General features: G+C 40.2%; 2 protein-coding genes across 5 annotated transcripts in view; both read left to right on the forward strand.

The window, feature by feature from the left end:
- The first annotated feature begins 850 nt into the window (after nt 1-850).
- ro60 (Ro60, Y RNA binding protein) lies at nt 851-7,154 on the forward strand. Of its 4 annotated transcripts, none has more exons than XM_053628517.1 (9): nt 852-1,276; nt 2,091-2,675; nt 2,810-3,030; nt 3,420-3,566; nt 3,660-3,797; nt 3,938-4,054; nt 4,701-4,817; nt 5,132-5,278; nt 5,390-7,154. In XM_053628517.1, exons 2-9 carry the CDS (start codon nt 2,102-2,104, stop codon nt 5,540-5,542), a joined length of 1,614 nt encoding a protein of 537 aa, XP_053484492.1. In that variant the 5' UTR covers nt 852-1,276; nt 2,091-2,101; the 3' UTR covers nt 5,543-7,154. The 4 variants fall into 4 exon arrangements, 3 of the variants coding, with proteins under 3 accessions (XP_053484492.1, XP_053484493.1, XP_053484494.1); XM_053628518.1 differs by lacking the exon at nt 852-1,276 and adding an exon at nt 1,352-1,648; XM_053628519.1 differs by lacking the exon at nt 852-1,276 and adding an exon at nt 1,693-1,978.
- Nucleotides 7,155-8,176: 1,022 nt separating this feature from the next.
- cdc73 (cell division cycle 73, Paf1/RNA polymerase II complex component, homolog (S. cerevisiae)) overlaps nt 8,177-15,078 on the forward strand; it is a 31,601-nt gene continuing 24,699 nt past the window's right edge. Inside the window, exons 1-8 of the mRNA XM_053628520.1 lie at nt 8,177-8,456; nt 9,620-9,725; nt 10,079-10,148; nt 10,242-10,304; nt 12,146-12,198; nt 12,337-12,425; nt 12,864-13,077; nt 14,754-14,852. Of these exons, the coding sequence (XP_053484495.1) occupies nt 8,326-8,456; nt 9,620-9,725; nt 10,079-10,148; nt 10,242-10,304; nt 12,146-12,198; nt 12,337-12,425; nt 12,864-13,077; nt 14,754-14,852 (825 nt within the window). The 5' untranslated portion in view covers nt 8,177-8,325. The remainder of the gene's footprint in view (nt 8,457-9,619; nt 9,726-10,078; nt 10,149-10,241; nt 10,305-12,145; nt 12,199-12,336; nt 12,426-12,863; nt 13,078-14,753; nt 14,853-15,078) is intronic.

Consider the following 15,078-nt stretch of genomic DNA (forward strand, 5'->3'; position numbering starts at 1 on the left):
TGAATGAAATATGTATTCCCGATACATTTTAATACGGTATATTAAATAACAAAAAAAAAACTAAAATGCTTATTTCCCCTCAATGTGTATAGAAATATAATGTTAAATAAAATGTTGTCATTTCACACAGACGCACATCTTGTTGGTCTGTAGCTGTGTTCGCTTTAATGCTTTGGGGTGGGGGGGTTGTGTTTGAGGCGTCATCATTCACAATGCTGCAGCTGTTTAATATTTCATAACAGAGTATAAACCGCAGTTTGTGTGCTCGTAGATTTTTTTTAATTACACATGTACACAATGTATAAAATATATATTAATGTATTAATACACTTTGTGTTCATAGTAGAGTTCAGCTAGCTAGTTCATTTACTTAAGGAAATAATGAAGTGTGATTGGATATGCTCCAACATAACAGTGTTGTTTAGCAATTATAAAGTTAGTTACACATCCTACTACAATTTTATTAGAAATTTTAATAATAATAATAATAATAATAATAATAATAATAATAATATTAAAAACAGCTTCTAAGATATCACTCAAAAGGAGCTGATTTGTATAGCAATTCGTTAATCATTACAATATTTTCCAAAACTGTTAAATTAGCCTAGTCTGAAGTGGTGTTCTGAGGTAATTAACATGCTAATTAACAAGCTAAATGTTTTTGTTTTTGGTTAATGAGGTTAAGATTGGCGTTTTAGATGTAGCATAGCATGAATTAGCTGTATTTAATCGCTACAACGCCACCTTCAGGAAGCTTCGATGAGCCGTATTTTATATTTATTTTGTATTTGTTTGATTTTTCTGCCACCGTGTGGCGACGGCGCATCACTACACATACACACACACCCATGGAATTCCAACGCACGAGCCAAGTGCCCTAGTTAAGACGCGAGAACGCGGATTGGAGCACGAGCCCGGAATTTCAGAGCATCTGATTGTAGGGATGTTCGAGTCACTGAAATGTTTGGAGTCGACTCCGATTGTGAGTCCAGATTTTGGGAGTTGATTCAACGCAATCATTTTCTCCACTGCCCCCCCCCAAAAAAAACAAAAAACAAACTACGAGGCCAGGATACGACAGTATGGGATCTCGTTAAATAAATAAATCGAAAAAAGTGCGATGCTTATTGCATACATAACACATCTCCTATTTAAAACCCTCTTAATTTCATTTCGAAGCTTTGGAGTTAACTCTGAATTCCTAGTGCCTTGGTTCGAAGAATCGAATCATTCTAGGATCCCTACTTCTTCCAGACTTTGGCTAACGACCTCGGTAAGAAAACACCACACACTGTCACTAACTATCGAACACTACTATGGTGTAAATCCAGCTGTATTTACTAACTTGGAGGAAATATTCCTTGTATGTACTTGATTCCTTCTTGTTGTTAGCACGTAGAACCGATTCTGAAGTGATTCGGAATGTGGGAGACGCGAAGCTAAGCTTGGCAGCTGCATCACTAAAGGATTGTTAACTGCAATTAAACCGGCTTCTTTAAACTCTTGACCGTACTTTGTATTTGAAGTGTTTAAAATGGCAGGTTGTGGGGTGGAATAATAATAATTAGGGATGCTGTGCTTGAAGCTCGGAGCCATTTTGTCTGAAAAGATGAGCTAAGCTAATCCAGGAGGCTAGCATCCATAGGTATTCCTTCTCGCCTTCTTATCTCTCAATAAATAAATAAATACACAGATATACCTATCTGCACTCGAACTCTTTCTGTGGAAGTATATTTGTATTTAAATTCAATTTAAAGTCTGTTCTGACTTAATACGGTGTGATGACGTCACAGCTGTGCACGCGCTCCGTAAAAATAGTGGTGTTTGTTTACTTGTTTGTTTGTTTGTTTTGAATGCATGACATTGTGTATATTTCCATCTACATCTCTGAAAACAGTTTGCAAATGCGCTCCACCCTGAGCTTGTTCTCCTGTTGAAGCTTTTTATAATGAATCCGACTCCTGGCTTCTAATTGGTCAGAACAATTAATAAACAATAAAGAATTCAATAAAATCCAAAGGTGTAGCTTGCGAAAATAAACTGTAAAGATAAAAAAATTAATAAAGTTTTTTTTCGATTTCCTTTAGCAAGCGCCGCTATGGAGCCGTCATCTCCACCGCAGCAGGAAACAGGAAACTGCACGAATGAAACAGGAAGCGTGCCAACTGTGACGGAGGAAGTTCGCCTGCGGCGCTTCCTGTGCTACGGCTCAGAAAGCGCCACCTACAGAGCACGCGAGCAGAGGAACCTGTGCCTTGAGCGGGCTTCATCCCTAACCGAGCTGCTCGAGGCCGGCCGAGGCAGCGAGGCGGTGCAGGAGGTGCAGCGCATAAGTCTGAGGGGCGGAGTCAGAAGCACAGGCAGCGCCCTGTTCGCCCTGGCCGTGATCTCGCAGCACTCGGACGTGGAGGCCAAGCGCGCAGCGTACGGTGTGCTCAAAGAAGTGTGCGCTTCTCCGAGCGAGCTTTTCAGCTTTGTTCAGTATAAGAAGGAGCTGAGCGGCACCGGGCAGCGTGGCATATGGGGTCGAGCTCTGAGGAAAGCCGTAGCAGACTGGTACAACGGCCACGACGCGCTCAGACTGGCACGTGACATCACCAAGTGTAAAAGGAAAGGAGGCTGGTGCCATCAGGACCTGTTCCGACTGGCACACCTGAAGCCGGCAAACGATGGTGAGGACAGGAAGTGATGTAACACGCTCTTACACTCACATGCACTCCATTTTTCAATGTGCTGTTGTACACGCAGACCCCTGAATGTGTTTTTTGTTTGTTTCTTTCTTTCTTTCTTTTTCCACATTTCACAGCCGTGGCTCTGGTGAGTAAATACGTGACTAAAGGCTGGAAGGCAGTGCAGGAGACGTACGCGGACAGAGAAAAGACGGAGGATGTGATGAAGGTGTTTGTGTACCTGGAGGCTGTGGAGAAGACCAAGCACTCGAGCGAGGAGCTGGAGGTGGCGCATCTGATCGAGGAGCACAAACTGGAGAGAGAACATGTCCTCTCTAAACACCTGAAGTCCCGAGAGGTGGGAGAATGAACACACATATACACACACACTTGTGCAAACACACACGCACAATACAGAGAGACATAGAGTGAGGAAATGAGACAGAGAGAGATTTTAAGAGCGAGAGAGGGAAGGAGAGAGATAGGGACAGAGAGGGAAGAAGGTAGAGAAAGGGTTATAGATGGAAGGATGGATGGATAAGTAGATGGGCAAGCAGAGGGAGGGATGGATAGATTGATAACTGGATATGGACAGCTTTGCTGTGAACAGTTTGATAAAAGAAACTGTATATTTTATTATAATATAATATATTATATTTTATTATAATAATTTATAATTATATATACAATATAATTTAGATTATTATGCAGTGTAGCATTGATGTATTTTATCGTCTGTGTGTGAAGGTGTGGAAAGCTCTGCTGAAGGAGATGTCCATCTCCACACTGCTCACACATCTGGGAAAAATGACGGCGGATAAACTCCTGGGCTTGGGGAGTGTGGAGACGGCGGCCGTGTGTGAGAGGATCCAGGATGAACATGCTCTACTGAAGGCAATAATAATAATAATAATAACTATTATTATTATTATTATTATTTGTATTGCTCGTTTATGTCTAAACACATGCTGCTGTCGTTTCCTTCAGGCTAAAACTCATCCGCTTAGTGTCCTGCTGGCGGCTGAGAACTACAAGCGAGGTCACGGCAAGCGAGGGAAATTAAAATGGAAGCCGAACAGAGACGTCATTCAGGCACTAGACTCCGCCTTCTGCAAATGTTTCTCAGTGAGTACGAACACACAAACTACTATCAGCTCACGGTACAGAACGTGACCCAGAGATCCGAGTGTGAGATAAACGCATCTGAGAGGTACACTCGTAGACAGGACATGTAACTTCTGTTTCATGTATCTTCTCCATACCAGAACATCGAGTCTACGGGGAAACGATTCGTAGTTGGAGTGGACGTGAGCTCTCGCCTCGGCAGCGTCGCTCTTGGCAGCCTCGTCAGCACGGTGACCGTAGCCGCGGCCATGAGCATGGTGATGTTTTACCCATAATCCCACATCCAGCTGCTTTACTCACTTGTAGCGTAGCGCTAACCCTCCAAACCTGTGACGTACACGTTATGATTCATATCCTGGACATGGTTCATATGATTCGTGTAAAGAACATGATTCATATAAAGAATGATTTATATTATTTCTAAAAAAATCTGAAGATGATTCATATAAATAACATAATTCATATAAATAACATGATTCATATAAAGAACATGACTCATATAAAGAACATGACTCATATTATTTGTATAAATACCATGTTTCATATGATTCTTATAAAGATGATTCATATGATTTTTATTAAGAATATGATTCATATGATTCATATTAAGGACATGATTTGTATCCTGAACATGATTTATATGATTCATAATTACTGAAATCTTGTAGTAGCACCAGCACAAACTTTTTTTTTTTATTCTCATCATGAATTCCTGATTCCTTGTGTTGCAACTACATGTCATGCTTTCTACACCAACTCAGATTTTTCAATAAACTTAGCCTCAAATGAAAGCATATAACTGTTTAAATAAATGTTTAGTCTAAGAGCTTACAAGGAAACCAATCTTTACTTTTTGTTTGCCTTTTTTTGTGTCGGTATGTTGTTTTTATTCTCTCTTCAAAGGTGATAACACGGAGTGAACAGAATGTTGACGTCGTGCTGTTTTCAGAAGGAGCCGTTGTGCCCTGCGCCATCTCTTGCGATTCGTCTCTCCTTCAAATAACCATGCAGTTAGTGCAGGTGATAGTTTCTCCAGAACAACGTTTGAGAGAGCTGTAAACGCACCATGGAGTGACTGTCCGCGTGCTATATAAAGACAACCAAATTAAATGTTATATATAAATATAACAGTCTGTGCTGGATCAAGTGCTACTCTATGTGCGGCTGAATAAGGAGTGTGGAAACCATTTTGTTAAATTAAACCGGTGATTATTGCAATCATTACAGCTAGGACTATTCATGCCTTGCATAGAAGTAAAGACTTCCATCTTCCTGTTTGTGCTAAGATTTTTAATTCATTTTATTCATGTTTTATTGTACTTCCTGTCTGCTAGGTGTGCAGTAGTTGTACGGACTGCGCTCTGCCTATAAACTGGGCTTCAGACAACGACAAAATGGTGGACGTGTTCGTTATTTTCACCAATAATGCAACTTGGCCCGGGAGGTCAAATCCAGCTGAAACACTCAGGATGTACCGACAGGTAGAGACATTTCACGTTAAATAAATAAAATGAAGTTTAAAAAAAAAAAAAAACACAATGCGCTTTTCGCATTTGTGTGACGTGTGTTTTTTGTTATCGTTTTACAAAAAGAAAACCGGCATCTTTTCGAAGCTGGTTGTATGCGGCATGACTACGAACAGCCTTAACCTGGTCGATCCGGACGACGGCGGCGTGCTGGAGGTCTGCGGGTTCGACTCGCACACCGCCGACGTCATCCGCGACTTCATCACGGACGTCATATGAGGGAGGTGCACCATGGGAAACGCACCACAGCGAGCAAAACTACACCGAAAAAAAAAACAAAGCAAGAAATGAAATGTGCACATGGTTCTGTCCCCCCATAACGTCCAGCTGGCTGGATAAAGATTGTCCGCGTAACTTCATTCGTTACGGCGCTTTAAAGCTAGAACTCTGCGTTCGATTTTATAAAAATATCTATTTTTGGTATTGGAGAATTACTACATGTAGTCATGTGATGATAGGATGTAGCGTTTTTTGGCAGCATGCTAAGCTGTTTAAAAAAATCTACTTTTTAGCTAAGCTAGGAAGCTAACGATGGATTGTGCGTAAACAAGTTAAGTTGTTACGATGATGACGATGTATCCTGAACGAGACGCTGTCGAGGTTCATTTGAAGTAAAAATATTGAAAGATGCAGCTGGATATTAAAATATAATAATAATAATTAATGATGATCTAGTTTACCCAATTATCGATTAACGTAAACATTTACCTGCTAGGACGAGAGAGAGAGAAATTCCGTCTTGAATCGCAACAGTCGTGAGCAGTAAACGTTGTTTAAACTGAATGTCCTGAAATGTCAATAAAAATAATCATTTTCTTTTGACGATTAGTTTTTACTGTTAGTTAGTTATTAGGTTGTTGTTGATTTTTTTTTTTGAATGTATCATTACTGAATTTATTTAAGACATAGTTTACAATATCAGTGCACTTTTTAACCTGTTGCGTGTCATCTGTCGGAATGGGCAGAGCTTAAATCGGGCTCAACCAGCCAGACTTGAACTTGCACTCCTGTGATGTCACTAGCTTTTATTTTTTTATTTTTCTTTTCATCAGATGGAAGTAGTGCTTTACTGTAATACGCTGTTTTATTGATGGGACACGATGTACTATAAATCCCATAATCATAAACCGCTAGCTTTGCGTTTCAATACCATTAGCTAACATAATGTTGACTTTCTTAATATAAAGATGTCATGCAGCTAACTAGCTATTTCATTTTTTCCATGTGTCAGATTTGTTGGTAAATACGAGTCCAGAGTTATGCTAGGCACGATCGGGTTTGTGATCGGCTAGTCGGGTTTAACTTTAGCCCCGCCCTTTTTGACTATGGGAACGTTTACGCGTATTTATGTTGATTACGTTACTGTTTCGGGTTTTATTTAGACCGAAGTTTGACTAATAACGAGTGCGGTCTAATACCTTATGTAGCCGCTAAATACTGTTACGCTGGCAACCGTGTGCTGATCAGTGGCTGGAAGTTTCCTTTATTTCTCCCAATTCCAATATTGCTTATAACCCGCTCGCGGAACCTCATCGACCCACTAGCTACCTAAATAACTAGCGAAAGTGCTTGCCAAGTAGCTAGTGTAAAAAAGAATGAACACCAATATTTTAGAAATGCTCCAGTTTACACTTCTATTGTTTAACATGAACTGAACTGTGATGTTTATGATCGTTTGAGAGAATTTAAACATTAGTTTAATCAAAAATGAAACGAACACACTGTGATTGCTGGAACTGTAGAGAATTCTGCGCTGGCACTGAGTCACTGTAGTTGACACCACAATGCCTAGAACATGCCTGCCACTTAATAAACCTTTTTTTTTTTTAAATCTGCAGTCTCAGTATTGTTTTTATTTTCCCCCCACTGTGTCATGTGACTTTTTCTACAGTAGCAAGACTTGAACAGGAGGTGGCAATACTTTTTGTCTTTAGTTCAACAACAGAACGTTTGCGTGGAAGTTAGCAGATGAAACTAAAACACACACACACAGCCAGTCATGCATTTAGGGCACTAGGTAGGGTGCACAGAGTCATTATGTCATACTCTATGTAGGGCTTAAAGAAAGGAACTCTGTGTAGTTCTGATAAAGGTTCCAAAACTCTCCATGTAAGTGCACTATGTAGGGAATAAAATAAAAAGTGAGTGATTTGGGATTCAGCCCTGCGGTTTCCATATAAGTGCACTATGTAGGGTATAAGGTGTAAAATCAAAACTGAGTTGGGATTTAACCCTGTAACTCTCCCTACATGAGGTATAAAATAAATATGTTCTAAAAGGAGTCATTTGGGCTTCAGCTCCATGTTCCCTATGTAGGGGAGTCCTTTGTATTCATAAGGGCTTTTGCACCTTAAGAAGTGCACTATATGTCTAGTGGGAGTCATTTGGGATACAGATACCCACCCTACACAACTGCACTACGTAGGGTCTGAAAAGTATTATTTAGCAGCAACTTCTAGCGAGCACTTTTGCTTGTATTTAGTAAACATCCGTGTGAGTTTACTACAGTGGGCTTTATAAGGCGTAGACGCCCCTGTTTCGTATCCTACAAAGTGCATTGAGGGAGAAGAGAACTACACCTGCAGTATCTTCCTCCTGGTGTACAGTATCGTATGGATTCTCCTTAACGAGCGGTTCTTTATTGTGCCTGAATAAATATGTGTAATTTAATACATACTTTCCGTACGGTAATATTATATAAATTGGAAATGATGTATCATTAACTCATTACACACAAAATCACAACAAAGGCTTATGTCTTAGATTTTTACATCTCGCTTGTTACCGATTTCCAAACAGGCGTTTATCGAAGGCACTCCGGTCGCGGCTGAATCTAACTTAGTCATATAGAGCACTACGTAGATTCTAGGACGCCGTTGTTTTACCTCCTTAATAGGGTGCGTGTTCAGTGAACAGGAAAGACGTTTGGAACATGGCCTGAGCGTGTATTTGTACAGGGCTTCGATAATACAACATTATTCCTGCGTGAAGGCGAGTGGAAGATGGCGGACGTGTTGAGTGTGTTGCGACAGTACAACATCCAGAAGAAGGAGATCATCGCTAAAGGCGATGAAGTTATCTTTGGGGAATTTTCTTGGCCGAAAAATGTCAAAACGAACTATGTCATCTGGGGGTGAGTCACGCTTTATATTTATCTCTACGCGTAGTTGTTTGCTTGACCTAGGTAACTGGCTATATGTTTAGCTTGCAAGTTTTGCATGGAGCATGCACGTTGAAACTGCACGGAAGTTGTTTTATTTTTAAACTCGAGACTCTTTAATTAGGTAGTCAATTAGCTGCCAATCTTTGGCACGTTTATAAGCTTGGCTAGCCGCATAAGAATTTTACCAGCACATCAAATATGTTCATTTAGCACTTGTAAACTCATAACAGGCTTAACCTGAGCACTGTTTGCGTAATAACTCTTGAAATTCATCCGGTTCAGGGAAACATTTTTTCTGTCTTAACTCTAACTTTTGATGTTTTCCTGTTTTCCATGTTCACCGAGGGAAGTGTTAGGAACTTAACGTTAAATCTCGCGATACCACGCAACCAAATCTCGTACATCAGTTTAGCGATTTGTTGGTCGCGCGTCAAGTAACGTTTAATCTCGCGATACTGCTGTTTACAACTATACATTTCACTTTAAAGCCGCTAGCTAGCTAGCAAGCTTTCATCTACCTGACTGTCATGTTTTAATTTAATATAACATACAGAGGACATTTGATTTCATATGTTTTGTAAAAAACACAAATTTAAAGCTGAGTTATCAATATAAGACGCCTAAACCTGACCTTTTTCACCTTGTAATACGTTAGTATCAATCTCTTGAATGGCTGGTGGTGCAGCTGCTCTATGAAAATTGATTTAAGACTTGTTTGTCTCTGCCAGGAGGTTATGACTTCCTTGTTCTTCCAGAGATGGAGACGAAACCTAACGTTAAACCTCGCTATACTGCCCAGCCAAATCCTGTACATAAGTTTCATTACCAGTCGACACCAACGTCGTTCTCTGAGGTTAAATATTACAAGTTGTCTGACTGTCCAAAAGTGTCTCACCACAAACCCATGAGATACAGTGTCGCAGTGGCTCTTGTGAAAATTGACTGGCATTAAGTTACAGTGTTTTGTCCCACGCAGTATTTCAGCCCCCAAAACTTGCTTGCCTCTGCCAGGAGGTTAAAACAAATCATCGCTCTACCGCTACATTTGACTCGCGGTTTTATGATCCGCCATTTACAGTCGTGAACTATAAATGGGTGGAATAACCTCCGTTTTATTTTATTCTCAATTACAGGACAGGGAAAGAAGGTCAGCCGAAGGAGTACTACACTCTGGACTCCATCCTTTTCCTGCTCAACAACGTGCACCTTCCTCATCCGTCCTACGTGCGACGAGCCGCTGTAAGTCCTCAGGGTCTTAATCCGAACCCGCTCTGGACACTGGAGGCAGAATTGCTGTAGGCTGAAGGAACTTCATGAAATTCAAACAGTTCAGTTCTGATAGGTCTGGATATTCATCTTGTGTTTAAGAAACACGACTGAAGCACCCCGAGGGAACATCGGGGTGGGACCGAGGGGACGTTTGAGGGAACTTTAGAGGGTTCGAAGGGACTTTGGAAGATCTGAGGCAAAGTTGGGGGGGGGGGGGGTTTGTTCAGTGGTGACATTGGGGTTTTACTCGAGAGTAATGTATCTGTTGTGTTGCTTTTCTTGATTAGTTCTTCACCATCTCTCTCCTGTTCCTCCTACTGCAGACAGAGAACATTCCTGTAGTCAGGAGGCCGGACAGGAAAGATCTGCTCTCGTATCTAAATGGAGAAAGCTGTAAGTGTGAGGGCCATGGTGTTAGAAGTTGTTTCAAATGAAAAGATGGAAAGGAAAAGATCTTGTTTTTTTTTTTTTCCCCCACCTTTTCAGCTTCATCAACGAGTATCGACAGAAGTGCACCCATCGAGATCGGCCTCCAGCGGGCCACGCAGGGTACGTCACGCCATTTTATTTACAGAATTAATGCATAAATACATGGTGGTTGTGGTTTGAAACGTTAAGTGAGAGCTTAGTGTTTTATGTTGTTATAAAGTAAGTTGGAAATGAATCTATTAAACCTCATGACCATTAAACCTGGTTTGGATTCTTTAGGAATCTAATTGATGCATCATGAAATGTAAAATTTCACCAGTTTTTAATACCTTTTGGCATTCCTAAACATGTTCTTTTAAATTGGTGAAATGTGACGTTTCATGATTCATGAAATATTATTACTTCTTCTATGTACTTGCTCACTTACGCACTTTACTCAGTCACTTATTTACATTCCTATTTACTGCCTGTTCATACTTTCTGATTTATTTCCTTACTTATTGACCGTTACTATCTCAGGACCTACTTTCTGACATACTAACTATGTATTACGGATCTACTGACTGCTTTGCATTCTTACTGATGTATTTACTGATTTAGTTACTGCCTTACTGACATACTGACTGACTTAGTTACTGACGTACTGGCATACTGACTGACTTAGTTACTGGCGTACTGACTGACTTAGTTACTGCCTTACTGACATACTTACTGACGTAGTTACTGTCTTACTGACGTACTTAGTTACTGTCTTACTGTCGTAGTTACTGTCTAACTGACGTACTGACTGATGTAGTCAGTAAGACAGTGACGTAGTTACTGATGTACTGACTGACGTAGTTACTGCCTTACTGACGTAGTTACTGTCTAACTGACGTACTGACTGACGTAGTTACTGCCTTACTGACGTACCGACTGACGTACTTACTGTCTTACTGATGTACTGACTGACGTAGTTACTGTCTTACTGACTGACGTAGTTACTGACTGACGTAGTTACTGTCTTACTGACTGACGTAATTACTGACTTAGTTACTGATGTACTGACTGACGTAGTTACTGCCTTACTGACGTAGTTACTATATTACTGATGTAGTTACTATCTTACTGACGTATTTACTGACTTACTGACATACTTGCTGACTTAGTTACTGTCTTACTGGCGTTCTTAGTTACTGTCTTATTGACGTACGTAGTTACTGTCTTACTGACGTACTTGCTGATTTAGTTACTGTCTTTCTGACGTAGTTACTGTCTTACTGACATAGTTACTGACTTACTGACGTACTTTCTGACGTAGTTACTGTCTTACTGACGTAGTTACTGTCTTACTGACGTACTTACTGACGTACTTGCTGATTTAGTTACTGTCTTACTGACGTAGTTACTGACTTAGTTACTGTCTTACTGGTGTACTTACTGATATTTTTGTTGTATTTCTGAAATATTTACTGTCTTATTGACGTACTGACTCTTATTGATACTGTTTTACTGTCATGCTGACATACTGACGTCCTGACTTAATATTTTTCAGACAATATTATACTGACTTAATATTATACTGACTTAATATTTTAGATGTAATATTTTACTGATTTAGTGTTTTACTGTCACGCTGACATACTTACTGATGCCCTGACTTAATATTTTACAGACATACTGATTTACTGTCTTGCTGCCATACTGACAATTTTACTTGCGTAATTTGACTGACTTACTATCTGACGTACTGACTAGCTGTTTAACTGGTGTAATACTTTGCTTACGTACTGACTAAATAATTTACTGATGTACTGAATTACTATTTTACCGACTTACAGCTGACTTTGGAATTGCGTAGCACGTTTAACCCAACCGATTAAAGAAACGATTTGTGCAATTGGTTGAGTTCTTACATTTCAGAGTTTGATTTTGCAATCTTCATGTAGGTTTAAAAAAATGAACTTGTTGTGTTTGAACAGTGAAAAGGGCTGCAGACGAAGTGTCTTCTGAAGCGAAAAAGCCCCGAGTTGAGGTAAACCATGCAGGTTCATGCTGAGAGCGTGTCTCTGTATAGTTGTCATATGGCTGCGGTGTTTAAATTGACTGTGTATCACTGTGTGTGTGTGTGTGTGTGTGTGTGTGTGTGTGTGTGTGTGTGTGTGTGTGTAAGGATGAAGAAAGGGTGCGTCTGGATAAGGAGCGTCTGGCTGCTCGTCTGGAAGGCCATAAGGAAGGCATCGTGCAGACGGATCAGATCCGGTACGAGCTCGCTCGTAATCAAACAGCCTCTGAGACTTGGAGGAAAATAGATGAAGGTTGTCATGCTGCAGAAATAAGAGCCGTCTCCCGTAAAATTGGTTTGCCTGTAAACAAATTGCCTAAAAAAACCCCTCACTTCCACGTAGAATATTAATACACAGCACAAGTTCCCTTATTCTGCTCACTTTTCCAAACATATCTCGTCCTGCAGTCCTATACAATATTGCTAAATAAGTTTTCATTCAGAAGAGTAAAGAAAAAGGATGTTAGGAACATTCGAGAAGTGGTGTTTTATTCCGCTTGCACCACAGCAATTTGCCAACACGAACACATTTCTATGTCTTTAACCACACCATGCTTTATCCGTTCACGAGATTCTTAACGTTGTCGCTTTCCGAAGCATTTCCGTCACACTCCATATGCTCGCTTCTCTCTCAGCTCGCTCTCGGAGGCCATGTCTGTGGAGAAGATCGCCGCCATCAAAGCCAAAATCATGGCCAAAAAGCGCTCGACCATTAAGACCGACCTGGATGACGACATCACGCTGAAGCAGAGGAGCTTTGTGGATGCCGAGGTGGACGTAACGAGGGACATCGTGAGCAGAGAGAGAGTGTGGAGGACCCGGACCACCATTTTACAGAGCAGCGGCAAGGTGAGCGTCCTTCACATAGTCCGTTTCATAATTATTGGCACCCTTCGTGAAAAATAATTACACTTAGATCTCACAATATTTGTTTGTTTTTTTGTTTATTAACCAGTGCAATGTATATTTTTCTTGTGAAATATTTGATTCAAAATTATTGGCACCCCCATAATAAATATTGCATGAAGCCCCTCCCATTCAGTGTCTAATATGGCTAGAGACACCACTCCTGGCAAAACTGTCGACTTTTTTCTAGACGTTTGAAAAATTCCTGCCTCAGATTGTGTGCGCTAGACGTTTTATTATTAACAGCTTATTATTATTATTTTTGGGTGTGCAGATATTATTTCCAGACATTTTAAGAGAAAATACTTCTTTGTAAAGTTTTATGAGAATGCTTGCGTGGGAGTTTTCAAATCATCGCGTATGATGTATATTTCACACAACGGCCCCGTTCTGTTATGTCAAAGGGTGCCTATAGTTCTGTGTGTAGTATAATCAAAGTCGTAGGTGTGCACTCTTGGAGGTTTTCGCATGTTTCACATTTTCAGAAATAGGGTACAGGGGTTAATTTGTACTTTTATTTATTTATTATTTATTTATTTATTATTATTATTTTTAAACACAATATAGACATTTTCATTTCAGTTTTTTTTTTGGGGGGGGGGGGGGTTCATGCATTTCAATTCATGGTGCGTGAAAGGCAAGTACCTGTGGGGGTTTTTTTCTATTTTTTCTTTTTTTTTTTTTTTTTCTCTTTGCGTTCAAATTCTATTCCGTACTGTGGGATCGTCAGCGTGTTTTCAAGCGCCGCAGTTTATTTGTTTACCTCTTTATGGGGAAATTTCTACCACGTGCAGATTCAGAAAGGTGCCTGCAGGTGCAGTAGCGGTCTCGTCCTCCAGGTGGCAGCAGTATAGTGACCGAACCTGCCCTGGAGCATGCCTGTTTTGACCGACTACTTGTTTGCGATGCTATATTAGACTTAAAATAGCATCATCATGTGATAAATCGTGTTGTATGATCGTTTGCAGAAACTTCAAGTTATCCATAATGAACATTTAGCCTTAACTATTTTATTGTTCTTAATTATTTAATTATTTAATTGTGTTCGTTTTTAGGCTGAGTAGCAACCTTCACATTTCTACCACAGTTATTTTCAGAGCTGTTAGTTATATTTAGAGTTGACACCAGTGTAAATGCAAGTGTTGTTTTATTTTGCTGACTCGATGTTTCCTTCTGTGTTCTCTGTCTCTCTCTCTCTGTGTTGTTCTGCTGAGAATATTGCAAACAAAGCAAAAATGAGTGGTTGGAAAGGTCAGGCACTCGGTTTTCTCATTGACACCTTCAAGACGTTTTGTTTTTGTACAGCACCAGAAACATGATTTTATTTTATTTTTCTTTCTTCCAGCGCAGTTGGTAGAAGCTCTGTCGTCGCCTAGTCTGAGTTTACGGACTACGAGAAAAACAAATGAAGTGTTCTGTTTAATTATATATAAAACGTACCCTGGATCCCCGCCCCCAGTCACCCGTGTATACCGTGTAATGTTTTAACGTTCTACGTGAAATATATGATAAAAACGTGCTCGAAAAATAGAATAAAAGTTCAATATAGAGGTAACGTTCCAGTAATTTAAATTTTTTTTTTTATATATTTTAATTTCTCTTGTTTTTTGACCTTCCAGAACTTTTCCAAAAGCATCTTCGCCATCCTGCAGTCAGTGAAGGCGAGAGAGGAAGGCCGTGCTCCGGAGCAGAGACCAGCGCAGAACCCTACACAGACGGTAAGAGAACAGGCCACTTCAGTTTCATCACGTTGGTTTCCAGCAAGCTTTTACGAACTTCCTGAATGTTCTGGATTCAGATTGGTCACAAAGAGATGTCCCACAACATTTGAATGTAACCATAAACTGATAGAAACGACATGTCGTTCTTTAATAAATACGATTGTAACCATTGGCGGGTTTCTGTAGCGTAAGAGGAATAAAACATTTCAGTCTATTTTACGCT

Source organism: Ictalurus furcatus, chromosome 7 (assembly GCF_023375685.1).
Source record: "Ictalurus furcatus strain D&B chromosome 7, Billie_1.0, whole genome shotgun sequence".
NCBI classification, from domain to species: domain Eukaryota; kingdom Metazoa; phylum Chordata; class Actinopteri; order Siluriformes; family Ictaluridae; genus Ictalurus; species Ictalurus furcatus.